General features: G+C 38.3%; 1 protein-coding gene across 2 annotated transcripts in view; it reads left to right on the plus strand.

The window, feature by feature from the left end:
* Window positions 1-1,010: 1,010 nt before the first annotated feature.
* PLPPR4 (phospholipid phosphatase related 4) overlaps window positions 1,011-13,626 on the plus strand; it is a 153,678-nt gene continuing 141,062 nt past the window's right edge. For both annotated transcript variants that reach the window (XM_044302266.1, XM_044302267.1), the window contains exon 1: window positions 1,011-1,088. In XM_044302266.1, coding sequence (XP_044158201.1) covers window positions 1,011-1,088 — 78 coding nt within the window. The remainder of the gene's footprint in view (window positions 1,089-13,626) is intronic.

Consider the following 13,626-nt stretch of genomic DNA (forward strand, 5'->3'; position numbering starts at 1 on the left):
TATCTATCTATATTTTATCTATCTATCTATTTATCTAGTGTCTTTCTATCTATCTATTCACCTATTGTCTATCTGTTTATCTATCTCATATCTTTCTATCTATATATCTATCTACCTATATATCTCATATCTATCTATCTATCTATCTATCTATCTATTCACCTATTAACCATTTATCATCTATCTATCTATCTATCTATCTATCTACCTTGTATCTTTCTATCTATCCATTTACTATTATCTATCTATCTTTCTATGTATCTAGTATCTATCTTTCTATCTATCTATTCACCTATTAACCATTTATCTTCTATCTATTTTCTACCTACAGTATCTATCATTTTAGAATGAAATTCTCATAAATTGATGCTCCATACATTAAATGGTCTCTGTACAACATCCAATCTAAGGTTTGCATTGAGTAACACGTGATTACTTATAGAAGGATTAAATGACATTTGCTTTGTGGTCACTTGACCTCTAAGTGAGTCCCTGAGGCTTTCAGTGGCATCTTCTGCCTCATCTGTTACAGTAGGTGGAAAGATTGATCAGATTGGAGCCTCCATAACCTCCTAACACACAGAACGCAGGGCATTTTCTCCCTTCGCTCTCGGTGGCTCCTTTGACGTCATATCTATAGACTATAAGCAGCGAATTCTAATGACTTATGTGAATAGTAGCTTATTGGGAGGTCGAGCAGAGCAAGAGGGTGTTTTGTATGGAAGCCATTGCTGTTTCTGTAAGGCGTAATGAATAATTTTCTCTGACTGTGTGGGAACTTGAATTGCTGCAAGGGAGAGCGATGAGGGAGAAAGAGAGGGGGGTGAGAAGGAGAGACTGAGCCAGAGCGAGAGAGAAGAGACAGGGGGGAAAAAAGAAGCAGCAAATGCTGCACACTCCATAGGTGGCACTAGGGAATGGTACATCAACACTGAGCTTTAGGTTTGCAAAAGGAAAATCATTTTGAATCCGCCTGCCTGAAAGAGAGGGACCTGCTGACAAAAACAAACATGTCTGCAAAGGAAAGGCAAAAAATGAGGGTGACAAAAGACAGCGTCACATTGCTCCCATGTTTTTATTTTGTGGAGGTAAGTGAACAGAGCATCCTATTCCTCTGACTGCATGGTGGTGTATGCATGGGCTTTATGTCCTAAAATTGGAATTCCAATCGGTGCAGGGAATTTTTTCTTTTTTTTAATTTATGGACAATGAATGAATGGAGACTGTGCCTCTATGTGCTTCTGTATCACTTGCTGGAGATTAGACTTTGGATATAATGGTTTGCATCATCTAAAAACTGTCTGAATGGACATGTCTTTAGACATAGGTGGTGTACAGTGATTAATGATAGATAGCTAGATAGAGAGATAGATAGATAGATAGATAGATAGATAGAGATAGACAATGTAATGCTGTGTTAGTAAATAGCAGAATGATGTGTAAACAGTGATTGTTACATACAATGCAGGTGCATTCTCCCCTATTTCCCATGATAAATATACCTAGATGAGATGATCCATCCTCTCAGAGGCTGACCCATGCTATAAGGCAGCACATTGAGCTTTGGTAACATGTAGATTTCAGGTGTCTAGTGGGGTTTGGGCAGACAGCCTTTTTTGTTACTGTATAGCAGGTAGTTGACGACTCATATATCAGTATAGATCACAGACAGTCATTGTCACAAGTAAGGGGATGAAGGATTCTGGTGGTTTGCAAACAAGATTAGATATGTTGTTTTGAAGGAATTAATGAAGGTCAGATATGTTTGCTTGTTTTGAAGGCCATGCTGAGTCTTCTGGAATATTCATCCATAATTGCACCAGGGTGATAGCAGAGTCTGGTGGAGTTCAGCAGTAGGCCACATTTATTGTCATTCGTGTCTCATTCTAACATGTCATGTGGCCTTGGTTAAAAGGAGAGAAGAACTTATAGGTTTATTGATGTCTCCCTTGCACTGCTGCTCCTTGTGAAACACATATGTATGCACTCGATCTACTAAACTATCTATCTATTTATCTTTCTAGATGTAACTATCTTAGACTGTTGACATGAAAAAAATTCTAAGAAAGTAAACCATTTATTTTCCAATCTGGCCTATTTCAACCTTTCAGCATATAAATATATGAGATTAATATTGCAATCAATATTTGTCTATCTATCTATCTATCTATCTATCTAGTCTTTCTCATATGTATCTATCTATCTATTATCTATCTATTTATCTATCTATTATGAATCTATATATCTACCTATAAATCTAGTGATCTATCTATTTAGTTATCTATTTACAATCTATTTATCTATTATTATCTATTATAATATTTATATATATCCATCTTTTTCTATAATCTATTTCTATCCACTATCTGCCTATCAGTCTGTCTGTCTGTCTATCTATTTATCTGTCTATATCTGTTTTCGATGCTAGTTAGTCAGGGAATAATGAGATACCACTGACCTAACAGAGCAGGCCTAGGAAAGGTGTGAATGCTGCACACATCGTCACAAGACAGGGATTCAAGGGGATGATCTGTACTGAAGTTAAGCATGGTACTTATAACCTGTAGTTTCAATTTCACAGTTGTTGATCCACGGAGCTCTAGTATAAAGAACACAATGTAGTGTGGTCCATTCATACACTGGCTGAGATAAAGAATTGCAAGAGTATATTGAACACCAGTTTCCCTTCTTAATAAGATGGGTCAAAAATGTATTGCTTGATGCTTATACCAAAATATATTGCTATTTGTAGAATTCATCTGAAACATTTTGAAATGTATTTCTCTACCACGTCTAGTCACAGTGCTGTATGTTGTAACCAACTTGTAACTGCCTTATTTCCACTGACTATCCTTTTATGTGGTTGTTTATCTATAGCAGTAGAAAAAGTAAAACTACTGAGATTTAATTGCTCAAATTGTTGTTTCTTTTGAGTTTTCTAAGCTTGTTTGCTCTACAGCATGTGTGACCTATGCCCATTTTACTGGATTCAGCCAATCTTCATGTTCATAACACTTTTTGGATGAGGGTGAAATACATTTTATCAAAAAGATGAATGTAACGTATAAGGGCACGGCCACACCTTCAGGTTTCCTGATGCAGTTTTGGAAGCCAAAATCAGGATTGAATTAAAAAAGAGAAGTGGTATCCGTCCTTTATATTTTCTCTCCTTTTATGATCCACTCCTGATTTTGGCTTCCAAAACTGCATTCAGTAACCTGACTGTGTGACCGTACCCTAAAGGTTATTCCATTGATGAGTACATTCAGTGCTACAATACTCCCACACCAGTTTAACAGACTCCTTATAATAATGTTGGTACTTGATTTCCTTCATTATTTCGTTTAGATGGGGCTCATATACTTGCCCATGTTCCATTTTTTCTTTCAAGAGGTAACTATTATCTACAGGCCTGGTCATAATTACACAACTATACAAAGGTAAAAGCAATAACATATGTGTACCTGAGTGAGAGAGGTGGCCTTTTCCACAAACCCTCTGATTTAGTGATGACCAAATATTTCAATTAATTCCTTTTCTTTAAAGCAGTTGGTTAAGGTGAACAGGGTTGGCAATATGGTACAGAAACAGGTTCATATTATACTAGTAAATAGAGATATAGAATATTTATTGCTAATATAAAGGAACTTCTATATTGCATTTCTACCCCTATATAGTATGATATATTAACACTTTTGCCAGGTATCCTGGCTTGCATAAGGTAAAAAAAAACTATATTCACTAGGTGCACAGAACATTAAAAACTAAAAATAGGACATCAAAACCAAAGAAACAATCTAAAGCTAAATATGGACATCAAAATGCTCACAAGAACAGATGTGTAAACACAGACGTGGGGATTCGTGATCGAGAAACAAGATAGCAATTATATATTTAATCGCCGTAAGGGCACACTAGATATAACACTATACACACAGAGAATATATCCAGTGGTCTGAGGTTGCATAGACAGGTGATATAGGTACAACAGGGTTAAGCAGAGCAAAAGTCAGTTACCGGGTAAGATGAAAGTTCCTTTTGGTTGTGGTGTGTTCTTTGCTGTAGTCACATGAAGGGCAGTGATCTCAGCTAGTTCCTGGGTCCCCCTAAACACATTACATGATGTGACCCTTCAGAAAAAGACACGCCCGCTTGCTGGCACAAGCCTTTTAAGCTGTAGCCGGACCCTCCCTTCCCGGCCTTTGGGAGGGGTCCACCCCCCCCCCCCTCTGCTGGACTGGCTGTAAATTACCCACAAAACCCTTTAAGGTTTATAGCTCCAGTCCAGAAGGTCACAGGGAGATGGTTCTGGGACCAACGGATCCACCTGGGTTCCGACTACAACTAGAGCCCAAACATGGTGCCGCTATTGGGTTTCTGTGGGGAGATATGGATATCTCCCTTCCCTGGCATGCCCCCATCAAACAAAACCTACGGGCATGTTCACTGTAAACCCTTTCAAATATCACTAAGGCTATGTCCAAACTTTTTAGAGGCAGAAATCCAAGGCTGAATTTTTTTTATCTGTGGTCAAATCTGTGGTTTTCTGCAGCAGATTTGACCACAGATTCACACATGGATTAGACTGGGGGCATACCATGAATTTTCCATATTAAACATACTTTTTATGTGGATTTTTCCCAGCATGGGGCATAAAAAGCCTTGTTACATACATCCGCGGGAAAATGCTGAATTTGTGCCTAAATCCAGACTGAATCCTAACCTTGTGAACAAGGCCTACATGGGAAATTAGTAGGCAATTACCACCCCTGAACATTAAAAGGATTTTAAGATCCTATAATATTTTTTTATAATGATCTGATAATGGTATAAAAATGAGTTATAATAGGACTTATATACCCCTGACATTTCTATGCCAATATATTCATCTTTGATGGTCTTTGTTTAAAGAGGTTCAGCAGTGATGACAAGTTCACATGTGACCACTAGCTGTAGCAATGACGGGTCAACACCATTGCCAGACACTGGTTACATCAATAACATGCTTTGTTGACCTGAGTGGCCCATAAGCCTCTGCCAAGAAGATTAATAATAACACATTTTTTCGGGTGGGTAGTCCTTTTACAGATTTTACAGAGGCTTGTAAGTTATACAGAACATGAAAAGGTAAATCAGAAAGTTTTGGCCATGGAAATCCTAAAAACACCATTGGCAGGTGCAAGAAGGATCCCAAGAAGAATTTGCCCAAAATATGTCTAAACACAAAAGGGAGAATTTGAGTCAGTGTTGGTTACCTTATGCTACATTTATCAAATGTCTCAAAACTCCTTCAGTTTTCCTACTCCACTCTCATACTGGAGTAAGATAGCGAATTTTTTTGTGACTTTTTATAACAGTTTTAGTTGTACATTCTAAGTGAAACTCATTAACACAGTTAACCGCACCCGATTTTTCACCCATGTATCAAAACTGGAGTGAGTAGTGTAAAAATGTAAAAAAAATTACAAACAATTTAGGCAAGTCAGCCCAAAAAGTCACAAAAGCCCTATTTTGCGACTTTTTAAAGTCAGGGTGGCATCCATAGTTCATAGAGTTCATTTACAATGCAAAAGATAGTTAGACCAGCACCTCCAAACTATGTATAAAGGGAGTTCAGGTGCATGCTACCATGGCTGCTGTCACGTTGGGTAGGGATGAGTGCAGCCTTGAACTCCACCCACACCTATATCCCTACCTACTTGCACGGTCCATCCTAACCAACGGTGTACAACTGGGCAGCAGTCCCTAGCTTAAATACGTACAGCGCCGATTCATCACTATCTATTATGTACTCTTTATTATGTCACATGAATATCTCGAAACAGTGGACACATTTCGGCTAATCCAACCTTTATCAACTGTCATTTTGTTATAACATACAAACTTAAAACCATCCCCCATCACGTGAAGTAATGTTAGATGCCCAGACGGGCAGTAGCTAGAAAGTGTCAATCACACTCTGACTAGCCGTCACATAATATTGCAGTGATACAAAAAGGAAAAAGTCTGGTACCGTGTTAGCCAATAGAAAACTAGTTTAGTGCTCTCATTAAGAGAAACAAAATAAGAGTATTGCAGGTTTGATACTTTTTAATGGCTAACAAAAATAGAAGTAATGATGTTACATAGCGAGCTTTCGAGATATCACCAGTCTCTTCATCAGGCGTAATACAAGAATATATGAAGAAACAGCAATATGTATACAATAAGAACAGAGGCATGGGGGAATGAATGGACATTTGAAAAAAAACAGAACAACATATTAAAGATCTTGAGAATGAGTCCTTAAAGAGGACCTTTCACCGATCCTGACATTGTGAACTAAGTATACAGACATGGAGAGCGGCGCCCGGGGATCTCACTGCACTTACTATAATCCCTGGGCGCCGCATCGTTCTCCCGCCTTGCCCTCCGGTATCTTCGGTCAGTAAGTTATGGTAGGCGGAGATTTCGGTCACTAAGTTATGGTAGGCGGAGTCTGCCCATGTTCTGCTGTAGCACTAGCCAATCGCATCGCAGAGCTCACAGCCTGGGGGAAAATAACCTCCCAGGCTGTGAGCTCTGCACTGCGATTGGCCAGCGCTACAGCAGAACAAGGGATAATAGTAAGTGCAGTGAGATCCCCGGGCGCCGCTCTCCATGTCTGTATACTTAGTTCACAATGTCAGGATCGGTGAAAGGTCGTCTTTAATTATCTTACAGATGAGGGGTGTGAAAGTTTTATGGTCTCTAAATTGATGTCATCTCAGAGACCTGGTGCCCCGACTATGTCTAAAGAAGACTCTTTAGATCTTGTAGTGTGTCATAAATCCCAGGGACAAATTCAGTCCAGTATTCAAAGTGTCAAGCAGTGTTATAAATTTGTATTCCCAAATTCTTTTTGGAATTTGAAGTTACCTTTTAATATGAGAACTTTCATGTGTTCTTCATTGTGTCCTGGACTAAAGAAATGCTTAGCCACAGGGAAGTGTAGCTTCTTCTCTTTAATTGTGTGGCGGTGGGACCTAATCTTTGCATTGAGTCTCTGTCCTGTTTCTCCAACGTAGAGGCCTCCAACAGGACATTTAGTGCAGAGAATCAGATAAACAACATTAGATGTAGAACATGTGAATGTCCCAGGGATCCTATAGTCCTGCTGTGTGTTGGGGATCCGGATCTTATCTGTTGTCATTATATGGGAACAGGTTTTGCATCTTCTTATATTACAGGGATGGGTTCCTTTTTCTGTGGTACATGGCCTTGAACTTGATCTGATCAGAATGTTCCTTAGATTTGGAGGTTGTCGGTAAGCTAGTAAGGGGGGATCTGGGAAGATTGTTTTTAGTCGTTCATCCTTACATAGGACATGATGTAATTTTTTGGCAGTTTTCCTCAGTACCTCTAGTTGTAGGTCACAACCAGAGGTATGCGCTGGTTCTGTTTCTTTTGTATTCTATTGTATTGGAGAAGTTGACTTCTGAGGATCTTGGTGGCTTTTGTGATCTGATCTTCAATTGAAGCAGGATGATAGCCCTGGTGTAAAAATGTCCTTTTCAGATATTGTAAATGCTCATCCCTGCCTGATGGGCTGGAGCAGATTCGGTTATATCTGACGGCTTGACTATAGATGATGGACTTTTTAATATGTTTGGGGTGGAAGCTGTCCCATTTGAGGTATGTAGGCCGATCAATAGGTTTCCGATACAGGGATGTCTGTATTGAGCTGTCTTGAAGTTTTATGGTGGTGTCCAGAAAGCTGACTTCTGTGTGGGAATAGTTGAGGGTTAGGTTTATTGTGGGATGGAATTTGTTAAATTGTTCATGAAATTTTATCAGTTTATGTTCAGAGTCGGTCTAGATTATTAGGATGTCATCAATGAAACGGAAGTAGGCCAAGGGTTTTTTGAGACAGGCGACCAAAAAGTCATTTTCCAGTTTTTCCATGAAGAGATTTGCATATTGCGGTGCCATTTTACTGCCCATGGCGGTCCCAGTGCACTGCAGACATCACGGTATAGTGATATAGGTTATATCATTTACTAGCCTGCACGCAGCCTCAGCGAGATATGGAGTAATATCCCTCTGACTCACCAAAAAAGTAGAGACACTGCACCCTCAGCCCCAAATATAGTAGCCCTCCATATGTATTTTTAACAATTTCACTTTATGTTTTCGTGGTAATGTATTGTTTAATAAAGAGAGAATAAAAGTTATATTTTAAATGATAAGACCAGAAACAGGAATTTATAGTTGTCGTCTATTGAAATACTAAATTTGACCTCCTGGGTTCAGAGGGTCATTTGAAACATTATGATCCTGCAGGAAGACCTCTCATGACCTTTTTCAACTCTTTCAAATATTTCGGAGTTGGGTTTCCCTCCATTTTGATGTAGCATTGTGCGTCTGTGAGTTGTCGTGTGCTTCTTCTACATAGTCCAAAGTGTTCAAAAGGACTATAGCGCCACCTTTATCTGCATGTTTTATGGTGATTGCTTTGTTGTTTTTTAAGGTTTGAATTGCTATTTCTAAAGGAGTCAATGTACTGGTCCAAAATGGTATTGCGGCCAGGGGGACGGGTCCAATCAGACTGTTTTTTGTCCACCAGTGCCAATTGTGTTTGGCTGTTTGAGAATTCTCTCTCCTGTTTGTCATGGAAGAACTCTTTTAGTCTGAATCTCCTAAAATATTCCTCCATATCACTACAGAGTTCTGTTTTGTCAAGATTTTTTGTAGGACAGAATGAGAGTCCTCTGGAGAGCACCTTGAGTTCCACATTATTCGGTTTGCATGATGACAGATTGATGACACAGCTGACTTTACCAGGTTCCTGATCGATGTTCTGATCCATCCTGTTAGCTTTGGCTTGTACTCAATTGGTGTGTGAATACTGCCCAGCTCTAAGTCGAAGTCTGTGGAGTTTCTTTTTCTTGTTGTCTATCAAATATAGTTGTAGTGTTCTGCAGTATTTTTGCATTCGCAGGACCAAATTCTCGGTAAGTTTGCTCTTTAGCAATTGTATTTCCATTTGAATCTTTTTTTGGGGAGCTGTAGAAGACATGAATAAGGTGGTTCCACAGCCTTTCAGAAGTCCTGTTGCATAAACGTTGTGCATAAGGAGTGGTATAGGTGTGCAGCATAGGATTCTTTAAACAAAGTCCTTTGGGAATTAAATATTCCTTCTTGCATGTGGATAAAAAGAAAATGTTGCTGTCCAGGTGTGCCAGTTTCTTCAGAAGATTCTTTAATTCCATCTGTGTACGGTACATTATGGTATCCTCCATTTGGTTGAAAGAAAAAGGAAAAAGTCTGGTACCGTGTTAGCAAAACTAGAAAACTAGTTTAGTGCTCTCATTAAGAGAAACAAAATAAGAGTATTGCAGGTTTGATACCTTGAAATACCTGTAATATAAGAAGATGCAAAACCTGTTCCCATAAAATGACAACAGATAAGATCCGGATCCCCAACACACAGCAGGACCATAAGATCCCTGGGACATTCACATGTTCTACATCTAATGTTGTTTATCTGATTCTCTGCACTAAATGTCCTGTTGGAGGCCTCTACGTTGGAGAAACAGGACAGAGACTCAATGCAAGGATGAGATCCCACCGCCACACAATTAAAGAGAAGAAGCTACACTTTCCGGTGGCTAAGCATTTCTGTAGTCCAGGACACAATGAAGAACACATGAAAGTTCTCATATTAAAAGGTAACTTCAAATCCCAAAAAGCTAGAAGAATTTGGAAATACAAATTTATAACACTGCTTGACACTTTGAATACTGGACTGAATTTGTCCCAGGGATTTATTTCACACTGCAAGATCTAAAGAGTCTTCTATAGATATAGTCGGGGCACCAGGTCTCTGAGATAACATCAATTTAGAGACCATAAAACTTTCACACCCCTTATCTGTAAGATAATTAAGGACTCATTCTCAAGATCTTTAATATGTTGTTCTGTTTTTTTTCTAATGTCCATTCATTCCCTCATGCCTCTGTTCTTATTGTATATATAAAACACAAGTATATCGTGGCTCACCCGTGTCTGTTAGTGTGGTCAAGGTGCTCTGTTTTTAGGTTTCACCTAATCATCCAATAGAACAATATATTGCAATTGCGTAATATAAACATAAAAATAAAAACAGGCACTCACCAACTGGTATGTCTATAGTAGAATATTTATATAATAGAATGTATAATAAAATATCACATAAAAGTTGTAAAACATATAATAAAATGTATCATAAAATAATAGTAATAATAATATGAATACACTGAGCTGACACAATACTAATGGGGTTCAAAAAAGATAGTTGCACCACTCGCTGGTCCTGCGAGTGGTGCACTGCCCACCTGAACCCGAGGAAAGAGATCCACAAGTTATCGGCAAGGTTGTCGGCTGGTACAGGTCTCTGGATACCAGCAAAAGAGAGGCTAATCGGAACTGTCGCGAGATTGCGCGTTCCCTGCATGCTGCTTCCTGGAAGGTGACACGCACTGACATCACGTGGAACGCCGAGACCGGAGAGCAACAAGCGGGAAATTTAAAATTCTAAACAGCAGATCTCATATCGAGCGCTACAAAGGACTCAACCTTTATCGGCAGTAGAAATTACACAGTGACAAGCATTCTGAAAGGCAAGGTAAGAGGGTTTACAGTGAGGGGGACGCCCCATTCTAAAAAAAAACAGATTACTACCTATATCCTTGAACTTGGAGTGCGGACTCTGTGTGCTGATACATATGTGTCTTCACTTTGCTACAGTAGCGTTACTATATACTGGATTGAACTTCATGTAGGGAAATCATTAAGTTGCTACAACAACTTTATATGGACACAGCTATCATATGTTTCACTTTATTCACTTCTATGAATATTCACTTATTTTTTCACAAATTATTATCACAATTTATTTAATTCATTTATACCAATTTATATTGATGTAAGCAACTATCTTTTTTGAACCCCATTAGTATTGTGTCAGCTCAGTGTATTCATATTATTATTAATATTATTTTATGATACATTTTATGTATCATATGATACATAACTTTTATGTGATATTTTATTATACATTCTATTATATAAATATTCTACTATAGACATACCAGTTGGTGAGTGCCTGTTTTTATTTTTATGTCTTATTGTATATATATTGCTGTTTCTTCATATATTCTTGTAGTACGCCTGATGAAGAGACTGGTGATGTCTCGAAAGCTCGCTATATAACATCATTACTTCTATTTTTGTTAGCCATTAAAAGGTATCAAACCTGCAATACTCTTATTTTGTTTCTCTTAATGAGAGCACTAAACCAGTGATACAAAAAGACACACATAAAAATGTCAAACCACATTTAAAACACAATTATAAACATAAAATTGCATATGATATAATCTCAGAGGTACCACATATCTTGCAGCGATTCATCATGGGTTTATTGTCCGAATTTTTTTTGAAAGAATATTGAAAAAGAAATGAAAAAAAAATTAAAAAAGGTATATTGAAAAATCAATCATATGCCATATAATGGCCAATTCAAAAATGCTAAATATCATATTCTTTATTTATTCCTCTGGGTTGTAATGTGCCGAGAGTATGTATCCAGTAAACTTCCCTCCGATGTCTTTTTACCTGCTCCAATACATGAAACCTCAATTGGGAGATGGAATGTTTTTCTTTATGGAAATGTGCTGGTAGAGGTAGGAATAAGTTGTTGGTAGGGATGTTGGATTTGTGCTTACAAATACGTTCTCGTATTGTCTGCATGGTTTCGCCAATGTACGCTAAACCGCAGGGACACTTGATCAAATATATTACATATATATCCAAAGCTCGTTGAGCATATAAAGAATATGTTGAGCCAATCTACCAACAACAAGGTGGTTTCTATCAGACAGGACCTACACAAACAGTCTTGACTCTCTTGGGCTTTTGACCTATAAAATTCAGGGCAATGTGGAATCCAGCTATGGGATACTTTGATTAAAAGCACTAGGCAGATGGGCAGGAGTGCACGGTCTAAATGGGGAAGCCACTCCCTCAAATATACAATGAGAAAGGCTTTCCCAAACTATGTATAAAGGGTGTACGCTACCATGGCTGCAATGCAAAAGCAAATGAGGACTATAAGTAGCAGCACACTGCTTTATGCACTAAGACATATGCTCCCTCTCCACTTTGATTAACAGGGCCAGTCATGTAAAACATCATAATATCTGGCTCTGTCAAAGTGGAGAGGGAGCAGCAGTTGCAGAGAGAGCACAGCCTCTAGGTGTAACAGCAACACCCCCGTTGCTCATAGAGCCTCATTTGCATATATTACAACATACTTTTTCTCAGCAATGCGGGCACATATGAACATGGGACCAACACAGATGCCTTCAGCTGCCAAGGAGCTGCCACATGCAACATGTCAGACAGTTTCATAAGTACAAATCTTCTGACAGATTCACTTTAAATATATGAACCTAAAAAAATAAATCTACTACTTACTTTTTTGTCCTACTTTCTTCACATAAATATAAGATAGCTAACTTGTCAAGCCCAACAACAATTCCAGATATATGCTGTAGAGCAAACACCTAAACTTAAGAAACTTAAAATTTTAATGTACACCGTACTTTCAGCATATTCTGCATGTTGCATAAATCAATAGTATAGGCAAATATAAGAAATTTTGTAAAAAAAAAAACATATCAGAGAAAAAATGCCTGCACCATATTAATACATACTGTTCAGACACTGCAGTTTCTTCTATTCTGCTGCTTCTCTGTATATGAGCAGTAATGATAGGGAAGCAGAGTATCCTCTACATCCTCTGTGCTGTGTATGGAAGACATCATAGCAGCAAGTATCCATTAACATAATCAGGAGAAATTCAATATTGGAGATTGTGGAAAGGACAAAAGTGGTAAAAATTTGAATTAAAAATAAAAGTCATAAAATGAATAGATAAAGTATAATGCTATTTGTCATGTACACACGATAGTTTACTCTGAATAGTACCCTGAAACTAAATGTATGTTTTAAATCACAGAACAACTGATTGACTTCTATGGGGTACTGTTATGGGCATGCCCTCTGACATTTCCAGAGGTCACTCTTCAAGTTGGGGGACCGAGGTTTTATTGCCCCTCCTTACCTGTTAAAAGAGATGCTACACTTCCTACAGTGACCCTACCCACACAACGAGGCAGAAGCTGAAAAATCATCTCTACAAATCAGAAAGTGTCAGCCTGTTGTGATTGCTCAATTGATAAAGTAAACATTATATTTTTATATTGTGTTAAGTATAAATAGTGACATGGAAAATTACAAAACACAAAAATGTTGAAAAATAAATTCTATAAAATCTTGATTTTAACAAGGCTGTCACCACCAGACATCTGAGAAGCTCTGACAGATGCCTTTCAGAACCTCCTCCTTGAGCTTCCTTTGTTTTGCTTTCAGTTCCTCATCTCGTTAGCCTCTCTCAGCTGTCATGTAGTTGGACTGATTGCATCCCTTTAAATTCCTCCACATAATGCATCAGTTTGCGGTTTATATTACTTCCTGGAGTGTCTGTGCATGCTGATCCTTCTTCTCAGTCTTCTACAAGATAAGTGTTGTGCATTCATTTGTGTTTTTCTGTTTGCTGGATCC

The sequence above is a fragment of the Bufo gargarizans genome, chromosome 7, assembly GCF_014858855.1.
Source record: "Bufo gargarizans isolate SCDJY-AF-19 chromosome 7, ASM1485885v1, whole genome shotgun sequence".
In the NCBI taxonomy this organism is placed as follows: Eukaryota; Metazoa; Chordata; class Amphibia; order Anura; family Bufonidae; genus Bufo; species Bufo gargarizans.